This window comes from Aquarana catesbeiana, linkage group LG03, assembly GCF_042186555.1.
Source record: "Aquarana catesbeiana isolate 2022-GZ linkage group LG03, ASM4218655v1, whole genome shotgun sequence".
Classification (NCBI taxonomy): domain Eukaryota; kingdom Metazoa; phylum Chordata; class Amphibia; order Anura; family Ranidae; genus Aquarana; species Aquarana catesbeiana.
This window is the reverse complement of record NC_133326.1, coordinates 63,536,862-63,555,532: the sequence shown is the minus strand read 5'-3', so window position 1 is coordinate 63,555,532 and position 18,671 is coordinate 63,536,862. Positions and strand designations below refer to the sequence as shown.

The window sequence follows — 18,671 nt, the reverse complement described above, 5'->3', positions numbered from 1 at the left end:
TGCCTGGTTTTTCGCCACATATGCCGCTTAGAATTAAGGCCAGAAAGTTCTATCTTGGTCTCATCAGACCAGAGAATCTTATTTCTCACCATCTTGGAGTCCTTCAGGTGTTTTTTTAGCAAACTCCATGTGGGCTTTCATGTGTCTTGCACTGAGGAGAGGCTTCCGTCTGGCCACTCTGCCATAAAGCCCAGACTGGTGGAGGGCTGCAGTGATCTCCCGACCGCATCTCTGGAGCTCAGCCACAGTGATCTTTGGGTTCTTTTTTACCTCTCTCACCAAGGCTCTTCTCCCCTGATAGCTCAGTTTGGCCAGACGGCCAGCTCTAGGAAGGGTTCTGGTCCTCCCAAATGTCTTCCATTTAAGGATTATGGAGGCCACTGTGCTCTTAGGAACCTTAAGTGCAGCAGAAATTTTTTGTAACCTTGGCCAGATCTGTGCCTTGCCACAATTCTGTCTCTGAGCTCTTCAGGCAGTTCCTTTGACCTCATGATTCTTATTTGCTCTGACATGCACTGTGAGCTGTAAAGTCTTATATAGACAGGTGTGTGGCTTTCTTAATCAAGTCCAATCAGTATAATCAAACACAGCTGGACTCAAATGAAGGTGTAGAACCATCTCAAGGATGATCAGAAGAAATGGACAGCACCTTAAATATATGAGTGTCACAGCAAAGGCTCTGAATACTTAGGACCATGTGATATTTCAGTTTTTATTTTTTAATAAATCTGCAAAAATGTCAAAATTCTGTGTTTTTCTGTCAATATGGTGTGCTGTGTGTACATTAATGAGGGAAAATATGAACTTAAATTATTTTAGCAAATGGCTGCAATATAACAAGGAGGGAAAAATTTAAGGGGGTCTGAATACTTTCCGTCCCCACTGTATACTAATGGACGTCTTTTTTTTTTTCCTTGCAAGGTAAAGTCACAAAAACTAACACATTATATGAAACTTAACTTAAAACTAAGCTGTTCCAGCTCCGCGTTGTCAGTGTTGCAGTCGTTTTCATCTTCAACCGTCTTACTTCTGGGTTCACGGGCTCCAGCTCTATGACTAGCCAGATCTGCGATGCGGTCACTCTCGCGAATTCAGACGGGAGCCGCCGTTCACGGCACAGGGTTCGGAAGGAACAGCAGGAGTGGCCATACCTTCAGAGTGCATGCGCCAGTGATGCCACTGGCTGCATGTAATGTAAATATTTCCTAAACTGTGCATGTTTAGGAGATATTTACACTAACTATAGGTAAGCCTTATTATAGGCTTATCTATAGGTAAAAGGCAGTAAAGGAAGTTTACTTCCTCTTTAAAATATATGTAATCAGTAACCTTTTTTTTAGAACTGTTAAAACCTCAGTCATGCTTTCTACAGTATGTACCCACTCTCTAAGGCCAGCCATAGATGGATCAAAATTTAGCTGGTTCAGTGGGAACCTGCACAAAGTCTTTCTTTTTAAACCCTAATGCAACATTTAGCTGAAAAATGTGTTTTTTTTTTTTTATAGCACTAGGAGAGTCAGGAGTCAGACCATGTCTCTCACATACCAAGCAGCAGCGCCCTGAACACTGCTATCGCTCCCTGAGTGAATAGAGCTAACTTTTCTGCTTGTTTATTAGAGCAGCAGTCTGACTTTTCTACATTCTTCAGCACATGGGTTTTTAAACGCTTGCAAAGTGGAGTTGTTGTCAAACGCAACCAGTCAGGCTTAATTTATGTAAAATTGGATGAAAAGTCTGATTCATCACTGAGGGCCGTACATTTTGTGCTTTTTTTTTTTTTTTAAATGAATCCCTCACGTATTAGCCAATAGGCAGGTAGAGGAGGTAGGAAGGGGTTGTATATGAATGAAGGCAACTGCAAGTACTTACTACATCAGTGGACAGTTTAATGCAGTCTTAAACCCAAAGAACATTTTAAAACACATGCATACAAGTGGTCAGGGGTATGTTTGATTTTTGAGCAGAGGTGGGGGGAATTCATGACTCAGGATGTGATCACCTTGTTAATGTCTAATAATTTGCTTCATTGCTCCTCTTTTGGCCCACCTTGCTGCATCACACATTTCATATATTTCTCATGAGACCTTGATAAACCACTGTGCCACCAAGTTTAGAAAGGTAATGTCTCATTATTATATAGCAATGACCGTGGAGAGAGAATTTTACTTCTGCTCACAATGGACTCTTAGAAAAGCTTCCTGTACTGTATGTCATAGTGAAGCCTGGAAGTTACCTTTAATATGGAAATGCATAAAGTAGGCATAGATGTATCTCTGAACCAATGGGTGAGGGGCATTTATAAAAAAAAAAAAAAAAAATTCCCACTTGTCTGCATTTCATATACATAGCCCCTATGATATCAATCATCTGTATAACCACAGTTAATCTGCTGAAAGTAAGTTGTCCGCTTCTCCCCTACGCGCTCCTGAGCCCGGACCATATCCATAGATGCACACAACCTTGGCAAGCCATGCCCCCCGCTTCCTCTTCACAGGAGTTTGACAGCCGCAGGATCCTATGGCTCCCACTGCCCTCAGTGTCTCTGGTGAGACCAGAAAGTCAGAGGAATGATGCTGCAGCCAGGATGGTACTGCAGTGGTGAGAAGAGCTGGGCAAGTGTTTAGGGACAGGGGGTAAAATAGGTAGTTGATTTTTTTTTTTTTTTTACCTTTAATGTAGGTAAAAAAAAACATTTAGAGTTTTGAGTTTAGAACCAGCTGAACTCAAAGATAAGCAAATCTTAAAGCGAAGCTTAAAAAGAGTCATCTGTATTCTTAGTCCGTCACTGCTGTTCTCCCCTTGTGCAGGGTGACTGGTCTTGTCTCCATCCCTCCTGTGGTTCTCTAGCAGCCTGTAATGGGTGGGCCTGCTAGATGGGCACAGGCTATGTGCAGCTCAGTGGTGAGGTCACTGCTACACTTTCAAGATAATATCTGGGTTTGCAAAGACATTTGATGCATAAAAGTGGATTTATATCTTTTGTGGCTATTAAGCATCATAATAGCAAGGTTAAGCATCTTTTTTTTTTTAAAGAAATTACACCTCTTCCTGGCATAAGATGATGATGGGGGATGTTTTTACACAGAATATCTGGGGAAGGAATGTATAAAACATGTGCCGGAAAAAACTGGGCAATACCTAGCCTGATTCAATATAAAAAAGGTCTGATGTTTCAGGTAAAAGCAGCTATAACAAACTCAAATGGCAGAGGGCGGAATTAAGAGAAATAAATCTTCAAGGACAACATTGTGTCAATTGAGCGACACACCTACAGATTAAAAAAAAAAAGAAAAAGATTTAAGTCCTTCTATAATCATACATTATAGTACTAAAGTAAAGAGGTGTAGCCTTTATCAATTGGAGAAGCGGGGATACAGTCAAGCTAAATCTTTAGAGCCGGTCCACACCAGAATCGCTCAATGTGTTTCTTGTGCACACCCCTGCAGTATGATTTGACAGCCCATTCATTTAAATGTGCTGCAAGTCACACCGGAATGCAGAAAAAGTAGTGCGTGCAATGCATTTTGAATGCGGTGTGGGAAATGTACATGAAACTTACCTTTCCTGCACCGCATTCTGGTGTGAACCGCTCCTAACTCCACAAATTAGAAAAAAAATCACCCTTGCTGTGACCCCCACCCACCGGCCCACACCGCAAGAGTTAAATGGTCTAGGGGGTATGGGCTCTGATGCTGCCTGCTTCTACAGAAAGCTCAAGTCTGTGGGTGGTCCCTCTGCATCATCACATACAAAGCAGAGAGTAACCCCTTCACTGAGCCGTTTTTTTGTTTTGTTTTTTACATGTTAAAAAAAATAATTTTAGGTCTGAAGATTACATAAAACTCCCAAAACAATATACTGTATTTATCGGCGTATAACACGCACCCCAAGTTTAGGAGGGAATTTTAAGGAAAAAAACTTTTAGGAGGGAAGTTTAAGGAAAAAAAACTTACATTTAAATGCCCATCAATGCAGCCTTATCAGTGTCCGTCTGCAGCCTTGTCAGTGTCAGTGCAGCCTTGTCAGTGCAGCCTTGCCCCAGTGCAGCCTTGCCCCAGTGTCCATTGCAGCCTTGTCAGCGCAGCATTGTCAGTGCAGCCTTCCCCAGTGTCCATTGCAGCCTTGCCCCAGTGCAGCCTTGCCCCAGTGTCCATTGCAGCCTTGTCCAGATTTAAATATGGCGCCGCTGAGATCGCAGAGACTGGGCGGAGCAGAGCGAGCGCCGCCGAGATTGCAGGGACTGGGCGGAGCCTAGATACACATAGCCGAGTGTACTCGACTCTTCTCGGCTCCGCTCACAGTCACGCCCTATGATGGACATAACACAGGTCCAATGACGGGACTGGGCGTGACTGTGAGCGGACCCGAGAAGAGCCGAGTACACTCAGCTATGTGTATCTCGGCGGCGATCGCTCCGCTCACAATCAGCGGGGAATGGCGTATAACACGCACCCACGATTTTCCCCTGATTTTGAGGGGAAAAAAGTGCGTGTTATACGCCGATAAATACGGTATATTTTCTGAAAGCAGACATGCTAGAGAATAAATTAGGGGCAGCTCCATTTTTTTGTTTTTTTTTATGATCTACAATATTCGTATAATGGTTTAGGAAACATGATTTTAGTAAAATATACACTAAAACTAATTTTAGGGCACAAAATGCAAAACATTACCCAATTTTTTTGGTAAAATATAAAAGATGAGATTGTGCCATGTAAATAGATACCCTACATGTTTGACAAAAAGTCTCCTTGTGGTGATTTTTTTGATGACAGATTCTCTTAAAATAAGACACCAGGGGTATAAAAGTGTCAGAAACCATGAAATCATACCGAGACAGAAGTACAGTTAAATCACACTTGTTTAATAATAAAAGTAAAAAGAACAAACATAGTCAAAACATAGCCAGCGTTCAGTATCCGGAACGCATAGTCAACCAAGCCAGAAGTCAGGGATCAAAGTAGTGGAACAGCAAGCAGGATCTGGAGCCAGAAGGGATGTAAGCAAAGCCAGTCTATAAACAGGAACGCAGGAGATGTTTCTTGTGATGTTGGCAGAGACCCTCTGGACTGGATGGCTTAAGTAGGCAGGACTGACGAGCAAGATATGAATAACAACTGAGTAACTGTGGAGAGAGATGGGAGCTGGCAAATAGCCGACAGCTGAGCGGCCAGCTCAGAGAAGGAAGGGCTGAGCCCAGCCCTGACAAAAAGACCCCTGATGTCTCACCTGTATTCCAATGAAGCTAATGGAATGCAGATCATGTTTCATTAGCTGCTTCCTCAGCCATACTGGCTGGAGACAGTTACACCAGGAAACGGAAGTTAGGTTTTACACGTCACTTCTAGGTCAGTAACAGGACATTCGCTGATCTCCCTCCCCTCTAGACAGCGGCATCCTCCATGCCAGTCCTACGTCCGCCAATAGGTGCGTGGAAGCATCAGATCACTTTCATTTGACAGCCAACAGTCGGGTTGTTAGATTTACACACACTCCCAGAGGCTCCAAAGCCACCATCATTGTTTCAATGTCAGTGGTAGTAAAGGGGTTGGTTTTGTCTGTCCAGGATCGCCTTAACGAGGTGGCTGAGAGGGACCAAAAGCCACTGGAGGGAGACTGCTGGAGCATGAAATAAGTATTTACTCTTTTCTAGCACCCATAGACAATATAATGAGTATTTAACCCTTGCAGTGTGTGTGTGTTGGGGGGCTCACTGCAAGGGTGGACTTTTTCTATTTCCTGGGCTTGGGTTAAAGCTTACCTAGGGGCAGTGGCATTTATCACTTGTGGACTGCCTATACATCACTTGTGGACTGCCTATACTGCTGCTGACACTACAGTTTAGGGTCCTCCTGTATGTCTTGGCCATCAGGCCTGCTCCAACTTCAGCTCCAAGGCAGAGCATGTCTTTGGATGTACTTCCATGTTCTTGCCCTTTTTTTAATACATTGTTTGGATCTTGTTTCCTTAATTTCTTTGGCTGATATATATATCAACCGACTGTCTGACTGTCTCCTGCGGAAACGTGTTGAGATATCACTCCAACATGTACTCATTTGACAACATTTGTAATATTGCTTATACCTAACCACTATACGTCAACGTATATTTGTACCTAGTCTATTTTTATTACAGCATACTAGATAATACCTATGGCTAGTTTTTCATTTGAATACAGGATACATTTTGTATATTTTATGTGCATTGGTATTAATTGTATTTGGCGGAACTCAAAAAGTCCCATGGGCACAATTTTTTTCCCTGTGTTCTATGAAAACAGGGACGCCAACATTGTTGCACTTATGGCCCTCTCTAATATATATCACAATGATATATATTCATTGAATGGCGCTATTCTACTTATAATAAACAGACATGGAAGAGAAGGAAGTAAAAAATATCAGACTTTTATACATGGACAAAATCAACCAACTACCTTGTAATAGAAAAAGACAGTTTTTAATTTCCATTGAATAATAATGAAAGTTCCTAAATTAACAAGTTCTGGTACCTATGTTTTGCTTATATGTACTTTTTGTTTCACAGGCACAGTTCTAATCTGAACCTACATCATAAACTACTGACCAAAGATGCCCTGGAAATGCAAAACAATCCTTACAATATTCCTTTTCTCGTCAAAGAGATGTCCAAGGATCGTTTCCAGGACTTGCCATTAAAGAACCCTGGACAGACATCTGTGATCTTTAAAGGAATGAACCGAACAGGGAGTCTGGTTTACCCCCTGAACAAGATTAGAGATTCTTGTTTGAACAGCTTTGCTACTGAGTCTATGAATGACAGCGTTGTGTTGGACTTGAGCACCACCTCGAGCATCAAATCAGCCAGCAGTTCCCACTCTTCTTGGGACTCGGACGGTGGTAGTGAAGAAGGTAACCTACCAGTGGACGATAGTGATGAAACCTGTCAAGGCCTGAGCTTCATACCACAGAATGAGATTTATCACAATTGGAATTTGGTTGCTAAAGCTCAGCAAAGTTTCTCAAACATCCCCTCTGGTATGCCAATTACCTGTCACATCTGTCAAAAAACATATAGTAACAAAGGGACATTCAGAGCCCATTACAAAACTGTCCATCTTGGGCAGCTCCATAAATGTAAAGTGGCAGGCTGCAACATAATGTTTTCTTCTGTGCGTAGCCGGAATAGACATAGCCAAAATCTGAACCTTCACAGAAGCTTTCCAGAGTCACTGAATCCTGTTTAGGTGAAATATATTCAATCATATTTTATTATGGTAAATTAATGTAATAGTTGCCAAAGTGGTCAGATTTTGGTTACTGGGTCATTTAAAGATAATCTGTGATAAATATGGGCAGTGTAAACTGAGCATATGATGAAATAAAATGAAATCAGAGGTTACCTTCAGCCATTGGCATACCTAGCTTAGTTGACATCCAGGTCCTATTTTTTAACAATCCCCTTCCTATGATTCCCTATACATCAAAATTATTTTTATAGAAATTGTGAAATTAGATAAATACTAATAATGGGCAGAATTAAGTGCGCCATGGAGAAGGGTGGGAATGATAATAATGACTTGCTTAATAAAGTAAGATTTAAGAGTTTAATAGTGGTGCATATAGTGCACTGTGACGATACATAAGGATAATAGTGGTGTGCTTTGATATTGACAGGCCTACGGGAGACTACTATGTAGCACTAATCCCATGGGAGCTGCAGGAATTACTGTCCAGGTCTTCCCAACACCTGCCCCCCCAGCCAGACACACAACTGGCTCATTCAATCTTTCTTCAAGGACCAGTCTAGGGAATGTTGTTTTTATTTTTGGAGAACTTGGATAGGAATGATGGAAGTGGTGGGATACTACAAAGATAGGACCTATTTACAGCCGAGGACTTGGTTTTCCTTTAGGACAAGCCATGATGAAGTCTAGGCTTGTAACAAACAGTAGACTTCAGCTTAACTAGAGGTAGAGCCATCAGGACAAAGTCCCTTTAAGTAGGAAAATGTCTGGACAGAGCTCTTCAGAACACCAGTCGGTGTCCCCTTTAAAGGACCAGCTGACTGTAATAAGGCACCAGAGGGGTAGCTAAAGCTTGGCAATATCTGCCAGTTTCCAGTGCTGATTGTTGGATGACTGGAGCTCAGACAGAAGTCAAATGTGGTGCTACCTCATGGTACATGTGTTATATGGATGTGTAATGTTCATACAGTAATTCTAAGGTGAACTTTCACTTTTAAGGTATACACTGCAACAACCACAATACTACTTCCTGTATGGAGAGCAATTGTAGAATCTGGAACAGCTGATGACAGCTGTGTTGTTGCTTATTCCAAGTTCTACAATTATGCTATTCCATGCAGGACATTAATATAGAAATATGACCATCTGAAGTGTATGAACTACATGAAGAGTAACACACACTTCTTATTGGACTAGAAGGCATTAATACAAAACATGGAACAAAGCTTCTATACATTTGACTGAGAAAACTCCTTAGATTAAAAGTACTCGATGTTTCATAATTTAATTGGGACACCTGTGAACTTGTGTCCTTGGTAGAGTACATGCTTATGTGTTAATTATGGAAATAGCTTATCCTGTGGTATGAATATGTTAGTTTTGAGTAATCGGAGAGACAAACTTATGGAAACTGGAGCAAAGATGAGGTGTTGCCCCAGAGCGGCCATTTCTTTTCTAAAAAATGAACCACCTCTATTCCTTTCCTGCAGTTTGCATAAGCCCAAGGGGTTGAATTACCAAAACTGGGGTGTGAAAAATCTAGTGCAGCTCTGCATAGAAACCAACCGGCTTCCAGGTTTTTTTGGTCAAAGCTTAATTGAACAAGCTGAAGTACCATGCACAGCTGCTTTAAATTTTGCACTCTTCAGTTTTAGTAAATCAACCCCCAAGTGTGTTTCATGACATAATAGGGAAATAAATACCTTACTTACCTTATATCAGTTTATGACGGTGGAATCTGGACCAAATCACTCACTGCTCTTTTCCATGCACTTTTTTTTTCATTTTTTAGGAAAAAGCATGATCTTGAAAGAACGAAACAATGATGCATTTCAAAGTAGAGGATGTGCAAACAGCTCCTTTTACTGAAACACAAAACAAACCACTACTGCTACCATGCCAGCTGCCAAAAAAAAACAATTTTTTGTAGAAAATATCTTGTGTAAGTAGTAGTCAGTTATTTCCAGTGTACAGCTTTGATACAATGCCACTGAAGCATCATCACTGTAAGCTGTTTTTGTCTCAATATATGCTATGCACTTGTTATAGGCATTTTTGTATTAAAATGCTTTGTTCACTATTGTTTTGAATGGTACGTTCATATTTCTTTTATATTCTTGCTTTTTCTTTGTTTACATCAGAAAAAGCAATTTTTTTCCAAAGCATGATGTAAATAATATATACATTTCTGTTGTATTCTAAATATATATATATATATATGACAATTCCAGGAGGACTGGATTTGTGAAATGGTTATTATGTACTGTGTGTATATATTTATATATAACATTTTCACCAAACCCTAATAGATTTCAGTTGTTGTGCTATGTAGCAGCGTGTCACGGTTTTGTTGATGTTTAACTTATTGGGAATGAGCCCAGTTGGTGTGCAAGTTCTTGCGATGTAGTAGTGAGTGGGAATCCTTGTACAGATGGTATATGAACCAGTGAAGAAAGACTACCAGTTGCTTATGATTTCAAATAACCAGCTAAGCATCCAGTAAATTGTTCATTCAGTGTCTTATAATAGAGTATTTTCTGTTTTAGGTCAATAATATTGATTTCCTGAACTGTTCTTCAAGGGGAAGAGCACCCAAAACTTTTTTTCTTTTCATGAACTTCAGTGGGTTTATTCACCTGCAGCTTGAACCTATAATAAACAAATTTTGTTTAAAACTGAGCTCAGGGGATTTATGTTTTATAAAAAATTACCTAATATCCTTACAGAAAGGCATGTTAAATTTCTTTGTATCTGACAACCCTGGATACATTATACCCATTTCCATATGGAGTCGAGCAACTGCATCCTACTATATAAAAAAAAGGTCCTGAAGAATTCATTTTAGGCAGAGAAAAGAGTCCTTTCCTTTTCCAACTTGGTTTTTCTTTTTCCTCCTTTTCCTTATCCCACTCTTTCACCGTTTCTTCTTCTCCCCATTGTGCCGTTGTGTATTCATCTCACAGTCTTTTCTCCTCTCTCCCTGTTCTTTCTCCCACCACCTTTTTTATAATTTCTTTTGGTTTTTCTCACCTTTCCTTCTCCCCCTTTTTCTTTCTCCTTCCTTTTATCCATCTCTATCTGTCTTTTCTCCAACATTTTCTCCATCTCCACCTTTTCTTTCTCTCTCATTTTATTCATCTCTCCCCGTTCTTTCTCCCTTTTTTCTTTTCTCTCCATCCATTCTCCCTGTCATTCTTCTCTGCCTGTCCTTTCTCCCTATTCTTTCTCCCTGTCATTCTTCTCTGCCTGTCCTTTCTCCCTATTCTTTCTCCCTGTCATTCTTCTCTGCCTGTCCTTTCTCCCTATTCTTTCTTCCTGTCATTCTTCTCTCCTTGTCCTTTCTCCCTCCTTTTCTTGTTCTCCCCCCACCCTTTCTCCCTGTCTTTCTTTTTCTCCCACTATTCTTTTTCCCTCCTTTTATTCATCTTTCCTTGACCTTTCTCCCTTTCTTTCCTTTTTCCTGACCTTTTTCCCTCTTATTTTTATTCTCTCTCTACCTTTCTCCCTTTCTTTCCTCTTTTCTCCTTGACCTTTCTCCTTCCTTTTCTTCTTCTCTCCCTGTCCTCCTGTTCTTCTCTTCTTGTCTTTTATCGCTGTCTTTCTTCTTCTCTCCTTGTCCATTTTCCCTTGTTTTCTCCTCTTCTTGGCTCAGAGCCAAGATGTTGAAGGTTGGGCTAGTGTTGATAAACCCCCTGGGTGATCAGATCTGCTGGAATGTTTTCAACACTGGGTAGGTAGATATTTTATTATAAACTAGGATTGCAAACTTCTGGATGCTTAGGTCGTACCTACATTTCTTTAACTAAAATTATTACGTTTTCTGTTTAGCCACAGATCGCTAGAATAATTGGGTGTTGTTTTTTGCTTCACTTGTCACTTTTCTTGGTGCAATTTATTCTGAAATGTACTGGAATTAGAAAATCACCAAACACAAAAAAAAGCAATGCCTCAGTATTGGGTTGTTGGGCTACCCACATGTTTGTAGCCGTGCAGTCATAGGAAATTGAATTTTTTACTTTGTGTCTACTACAGCTTTTATGTAGTCATGAACACATTATCAATACCTATGGATATATTTTTGGAGTGGATCTTGATGGCATAAATATGTACAGATTATGCTGCCCCAGTTAAAACTAATTACACACAGTCATAGTTGTGGACTTAATGCAGTCACTGCATGGAGAACAGTGAACACTGGCACATACATGTGTATGTTTATTTTGATTATGAACATTTCTTGCAATATATGTTAATAATAATAATAAAAAATCGAGCTCCATTCAAACCTGGTGTCAGTTGTAGGTGGACACTTGTGGGATGAATCACCCCACATCTTCTGGAGACTCCAGCGGTGATAATCTTCTGCAGTGGTTTGTGTCTCTCACCCCCTATACAGTCGTATTTTTATTTACACATTACTTTTGTATAGACTTCATTGTGGATGGTCCCTTTAGATCAGGACACCAGCATTTAGCTGCATGGTACTGACAACCCTGGAGTATATATCTCACCACTGGCGTCTCCAAGAAAGATCAGATATAGCATGTGATTCAATATGCCAACAAGCAGACAAACCTGAAGTTGGCCTTTAAAAATGTAAAAGACAATCACATTGTTTGTGTTTTTGAATAATGTGGAAGCAATTAATGTTAATTTGGGTTTAAAGAGAGCCTTTTTTTTATGTGGTCCAAGTGTGTTCACAATACTTAACTAGTTTTTGTGTCTTACAAAATCTATTGTAAATTGATAGCTATTTAAAAGCGAAATTGTTTCCACAATAGCTACAATACATTTGTATACACTATGTATATTTCTTTTGTATTAATAAAACACTGTTTACGTTACTTTAGTAAACTCTATTTATTTTGAAATAGCAAAAAATAAAAGATTCCTTTGTGGCTCTGACAGATGAGTGTTTTCTAAATCTGGGCACTTTTATGCAATATAGTATGTATGTGTGTGTGTTTATAATATATAATAACATATTTTTGTTTTCTAACAGAGATTAGGCATGCTGGTTTTTTTTGAAAGTGCTGTACACTACAGTCAACAACACGAATGCAGGTCCTTTTTCTTTGATCATATTTTACTGCCTGTCATATCTACAACTCATATGAAAGCTGTTTTCACGGGAGAGGCTTTTGGAGCAATCACTGGATTTTTTTTTGTTTGACAAACAGTACAAACTAACATAACAGCAGAAACTCACCCAAAGCTTCAGAGCTACTACAATTGTGTGCTGCATTAACATGCATTGGGGCTGATTTACTAAACTGAAAAGTGCAAAATCCGATGCATAGAAACCAATCAGCTTCCTGGTTCAAAAACTTAATTGAAGAAGCTGAAGTTAGCAGCTGATCGCCTACCATGCACAGCTACACCAGAGTTTGCTCTCTCCAGTTTTAGTAAATCAACCCCTGTTGTGCTGCATATGCATTGTGGTGCAAGTGTGTTGGGGTGCCAATTAAAAATAAATAGAACCACATCACACCAATGCACTTATTACAAATGTGTGATTCGTTCTTTGAGCTCTGTCTTAAGCTGGATGCACACTATACAACTTTTGTTACATAGTTACATAGTAGGTGAGGTTGCAAAAAGAAACAAGTCTTTCAAGTCCAACCTATGTGTGTGATTATGTGTCAGTATTACATTGTATATCCCTGTATGTTGTGGTCGTTCAGGTGCTTATCTAATAGTTTTTTTAAACTATTGATGCCCCCCGCTGAGACCACTGCCTGTGGAAGGGAATTCCACATCCTTGCCGCTCTTACAGTAAAGAACCCTCTCTTTTCTTCTAATTTTAATGAGTGACCACATAGTTACATAGTAGGTAAGGTTGAAAAAAGACACAAGTCCATCAAGTCCAACCTATGTGTGTGATTATGTGTCAGTATTACATTGTATATCCCTGTATGTTGCGGTCATTCAGGTGATTATCAAATAGTTTCTTGAAGCTATCAATGCTCCCCGCTGAGACCACCGCCTGTAGAAGGGAATTCCACATCCTTGCCGCTCTTACAGTAAAGAACCCTCTACGTAGTTTAAGGTTAAACCTCTTTTCTTTTAGTTGTAATGAGTGGCCACGAGTCTTATTAAACTCTCTTCTGCGAAAAAGTTTTATCCCTATTGTGGGGTCACCAGTACAGTATTTGTAAATTGAAATCATATCCCCTCTCAAGCGTCTCTTCTCCAGAGAGAATAAGTTCAGTGCTTGCAACCTTTCCTCATAACTAAGATCCTCCAGACCCTTTATTAGCTTTGTTGCCCTTCTTTGTACTCGCTCCATTTCCAGTACATCCTTCCTGAGGACTGGTGCCCAGAACTGGACAGCATACTCCAGAGTCTTGTAGAGTGGGAGAATTATGGTTTTATCTCTGGAGTTGATCCCCTTTTAATGCATGCCAATATTCTGTTTGCTTTATTAGCAGCAGCTTGGCATTGCATGCCATTGCTGAGCCTATCATCTACTAGGACCCCCAGGTCCTTTTCCATCCTAGATTCCCCCAGAGGTTCTCCCCCCAGTGTATAGATTGCATTCATATTTTTGCCACCCAAATGCATTATTTTACATTTTTCTACATTAAACCTCATTTGCCATGTAGTCGCCCACCCCATTAATTTGTTCAGGTCTTTTTGCAAGGTTTCCACGTCCTGCGGAAAAGTTATTGCCCTGCTTAGCTTAGTATCGTCTGCAAATACAGAGATTGAACTGTTTATCCCATCCTCCAGGTCGTTTATAAACAAATTAAATAGGATTGGTCCCAGCACAGAACCCTGGGGGACCCCACTACCCACCCCTGACCATTCTGAGTACTCCCCATTTATCACCACCCTCTGAACTCGCCCTTGTAGCCAGTTTTCAATCCATGTACTCACCCTATGGTCCATGCCAATGGACCTTATTTTGTACAGTAAACATTTATGGGGAACTGTGTCAAATGCTTTTGCAAAATCCAGATACACCACGTCTACGGGCCTTCCTTTATCTAGATGGCAACTCACCTCCTCATAGAAGGTTAATAGATTGGTTTGGCAAGAGCGATTCTTCATGAATTCATGCTGATTATTGCTAAAGATACCGTTGCTTGATTTCCTTTAGATTTACATTCAACCATGTAGTGCAAAGGCCCGTCTTATTGCATACAAATTGAAAGTGTTTAGGTTTGACCTCCTATTATATGGTTTTGGTAAATCTAAAGGAAAAAAATCTAAAGAAAATTTAGTGTGTATCCAGCTTTAGTGAAAGTCGAGCAAACAATACATGTCATAAATTTGCACAATAGCTGCCACATTCACTGGAGTGGCTTAGATATATATTGCCAAAAGTAATGGGACGCCTGCCTTTACACGCACATGAACCTTAATGACGTCCCAGTCTTAGTCCGTAGGGTTTAATATTGAGTTGGCCCATCCTTTGCAGTTATAACAGCGTCAACTCTTCTGGGAAGGCTGTCCACAAGGTTTAGGAGTGTGTCTATGGGGATATTTGATCATTCTTCCAGAAGCACATTTGTGAGGTCAGGCACTGATGTGGACGACAAGGCCTGGCTCGCAGTCTCGCTCAAATTCATCTCAAAACTGTTCTATCGGGTTGAGGTCAGGACTCTGTGCAGGGCAGTCAAGTTCTTCTACCCCAGGTGTTGTGTCACCCCTGAAATTTGAACAGAATTTACACTAGCCAGATTTGAATTAAGAAATAAACACTAGAGTGTATTTAATTTGCTTAAAAAAGCAAAGTGCAGAGATGGCAAGGCTGAGGCTGTGCGTGTTGCTGAGACTGTTGTTGCAGCGAAGAATGTCCCTCACAATATTGTTGTGAGTAAGTGCACAGTTTTTAAACCCTGCGATTAGGCCTTTTTTTGATGGGACACACACCAGCTGTTTTAAAATCAAGAAATCTTACTGTTAAAAAAAAAAAAAAATCAAGAAATCAACATGAGTGTATTTAGTTGGTGGGTATTTACACAGTCTTTACATAAGACCCATGCCAGTTGTTCTAAAATCAAGAAATCAATATGATTGTAGTTCTTTTGCTGAAACCAGCGCTCACAATACTGTAGTAAATACGTGCACAGGCTTTAAACACTAGGTCTCTTTGTCAACAGGAGCATTACCAGCATGAGCAGAGCTTGAGGGGTCGCAATGGTGACCCCCCCCCCCCCCCCCATCAGTTCCAGTATATGCCCGACCCACCTGTCCAGGTTCCGCTTCCTTCTGCTACCTTGTCCCCTCCCCTTGCAGTGCTACTGGCTTCCCCTCCACTCTTCACCCGCCCTCTGCTGCGGGGGATCGTTTCAGGATGGAGAGCAGGAAAAGATGCGGTAAATATGTATTTTACCAGCCCCTTCCTTTTCTGAATGAATGCAGTGAGTGATCGGTACCGAGCACTCACTGTGTTCATCCATAACTGCAACAGTTTTTACTATGCTTAGGTTTGTGAATGAACAGGGAGACAGAACAGTGCTATTCCTGTTTATCCATTCTGTGCAGCTGAGGCTTCAGAGATTGAGATTGATGGTTCCCAACCAAATAGTTCTCATTTGGTTGGGAAATATCACACTTAAAAGGACTTTTTCCTTTATTTTCCTCTATATTTATGTTTGTCATTTCTTACATAAGAGTATATGCTGTGCTCAAAAGTTTGCATACCCTTGGAGAATTGGTAATATTCAGTAATATTTTAAAGAAAACAAGAGTGACAAGGCAAAACACATTTCTTTTATTTCTTATGGGAGTCATTCAACTGTAGGTCATAACAGAAGGGCACACTCATAAAATAAAACATGGCAACAAGTAAACAAATGAAATGACCCCTTTTCAAAAGTCTGCATACCCTTAGTTCTTAATATTGTATAATGCCCCCTTTAGCATCAATGACAGTGTGAAGTCTTTTGTATCAATTATCTATGAGGCCCCGAAATCTTGCAGGTGGTATAGCTGCCCATTCGTTTTGACAAAATTCCTCCACGTCATGCCAAGTCTTTGGTGGTCTTGCATGAACCGCACTTTTGAGATCTCCCAAGAGTGGCTGGATGATATTAAGTTCAGAAGACTGTGATGGCCTCTTCAGAACCTTCATGTTTTTCTGCTGTAATCACTGAAGGGTCAGCGTGGCCTTGTGCTTAGGGCCATTGTCGTTCTGGAAAGTCCAAGAGTGTTGCATGCTTATCTTTCGTGCAGAAGAATGCATATTGTCTGCCAGTATTTTCGGATAACATGCTGCATTCATCTTGTCATCAATTTTCACAAGATTCCCTGTGCCTTTAGAGCTCACAGACCCCCAAAACATCAGTGAGCCAGCACTATACTTTACAGTAGGGGTGGTATTCCTTTCACTATATGCCTTGTTGACCCTTCTCCAAACACTGCACTTATGGTTGTGACCATAAAGCTCTATTTTGGTCCTGTCACTCCATATTGCAGTGTGCTAGAAGCTGTGAAGCGTGTCAAGGTGCTGTTGATTGTGTATTATAAATGGGCTTTTTTGTGGCATTGGCGCAGTAAAGGCTTCTTCCTGGCAACTCAACCATGCAGTTCATTTTTGTTCAATTTTAATTGTATTGTGCTCCTTGAAACAAGCACACCATCTTTTTCCGGAGCAACCGGTATTTCTCTTAAGGTTGCCTTTGGGTTTTTATTTGTATCCCGTACAATTCTTCTGACAGTTGTGGCTGCAATCTTTCTTCATCTACCTGACCTTGGTTTGGTATCCGGACACCCCTGAATTTTCCACTTTGTAATATTATAGACCTGTTAGTTTAACTTCTATAGTAGGGAACATACTGGAAGAGTTTAATAAAAGACCACATAGACGAGTTCCTGATGGAAAAAAATATTTTAAGCAACAGACAGCATGCATTAATGAAAGAAATAAGTTGTCAAACAAGCATGATTTCTTTTTATGAGGAGGTAAGTAAAACCTTGGACAGAGGGGTGGCTGTGGATGTGGTATACTTGGATTTTGCTAAAGCGTTTGACACAGTTCCACACACGGCTCATGTGTAAGGTAAAGTCTACAGGCTTGGAAAGATCAATTTGTAAATGGATAGAAAACTGGCTAAAAGATCATATTCAGAGAGTACAGGCAGTCCCCGAGTTATGAACGGGTTAGGGACTGCCGGTTTGTCCTTAAGTCAAATATGTTCGTAAGTCGGAAGCGCATGCGCAGAATGGCAGAGACGTTGTTTTCCGATGTTTTTCAATGTGCCCGCCGTCGAAATGTGGCCGAGCATGCGCAGACGTCACGCCGCCTCCCGTTCGTAAGTAGGAGTCATTCGCAAGTCGGATGTTCGTAACTCAGGGACTGCCTGTAGTGGTTAATGATTCTTACTCTGAATGGTCTGAGGTTATCAGTGGTGTACCCCAAGGTTCAGGGTTGGGACCCTTACTTTTTAATATTTTTATAAATGATATAGGATTTGGGATTAAAAGTACCATTTCTGTCTTTGCAGATGACACTAAGCTATACAGTGAAATAATGTCCTTACAGGATGTCTCCAATTTACAAGCTGACCTCAATGCACTGTCTAATTGGGCAACTAAGTGGCAAATGAGGTTTAATGTTGATAAACGTAAAGTTAGGCACTTGGGGGCTAAGAATATACATGCATCATACATACTAGGGGGAGTACAACTGGGGGAATCCGTGGTGGAGAAGAAGGATCTGGGGGTTTTGGTAGATCATAAGCTCAATAATAGCATGCAATGCCAAGCTGCGGTTTCCAAAGCGAGCAAAGTCCTTCCTTGTATTAAGAGAGGTATGGACTCCAGAGAGAGAGATATCATTATGCCCCTGTACAAATCATTAGTAAGACCTCATCTGGAATATGCAGTTCAGTTTTTGGCACTAGTTCCCAAAAAGGATATCGGGGAACTGGAGAAAGTGCTGAGAAGGGCAACCAAACTGATAAGAGGCATGGAGGAGCTCAGATATGAGGAAAGATTAGAGGAACTGAATGTATCCCCTCTTGAGAAGAGGATATTAACCACTTCAGCCCTGGAAGAATTGGTTGCTCAATGACCAAGCTATTTTTTGCAATACGGCACTGCGTCACTTAAACTGACAATTGCGCGGTCGTGCGACGTTGTGCCCAAACAAAATTGATGTCCTTTTTTCCCCACAAATAGAGCTTTCTTTTGGTGGTATTTGATCATCTCAGTGTTTTTTATTTTTTGCGCTATAAACAAAAAAAGCAACGATAATGAAAAAAAACACTATTTTGTACTTTTTGCTGTAATAAATAGCCCCAATTTTTTTTTAAAAAAAAGCATATTTTTTCCTCAGTTTAGGCCGATATGTATTCTTCTACATATTTTTGGTAATAAAAATCACAAAAAGCGCATATTGATTGGTTTGCACAAACGTTATAGCGTCTACAAAATAGGGGATAGCTTTATGGCATTTTTGTTATTATTTTTTTTTACTAGTAATGGCGGCGATCTA

The 18,671-nt window shown here is 40.5% G+C and overlaps 1 protein-coding gene across 4 annotated transcripts in view; it reads left to right on the top strand.

Moving 5' to 3' along the window:
• The window catches only part of BNC1 (basonuclin zinc finger protein 1), a 51,227-nt gene extending 39,556 nt beyond the window's left edge, over positions 1-11,671 (top strand). For 2 of the 4 annotated variants that reach the window (XM_073618622.1, XM_073618623.1), the window contains 2 exons: positions 6,547-7,016; positions 9,018-11,671. In XM_073618622.1, coding sequence (XP_073474723.1) covers positions 6,547-7,016; positions 9,018-9,094 — 547 coding nt within the window. In that variant the 3' untranslated portion in view covers positions 9,095-11,671. The remainder of the gene's footprint in view (positions 1-6,546; positions 7,017-9,017) is intronic. The other 2 variants (XM_073618624.1, XM_073618625.1) reach the window with 1 other exon arrangement.
• Positions 11,672-18,671: the final 7,000 nt, after the last annotated feature.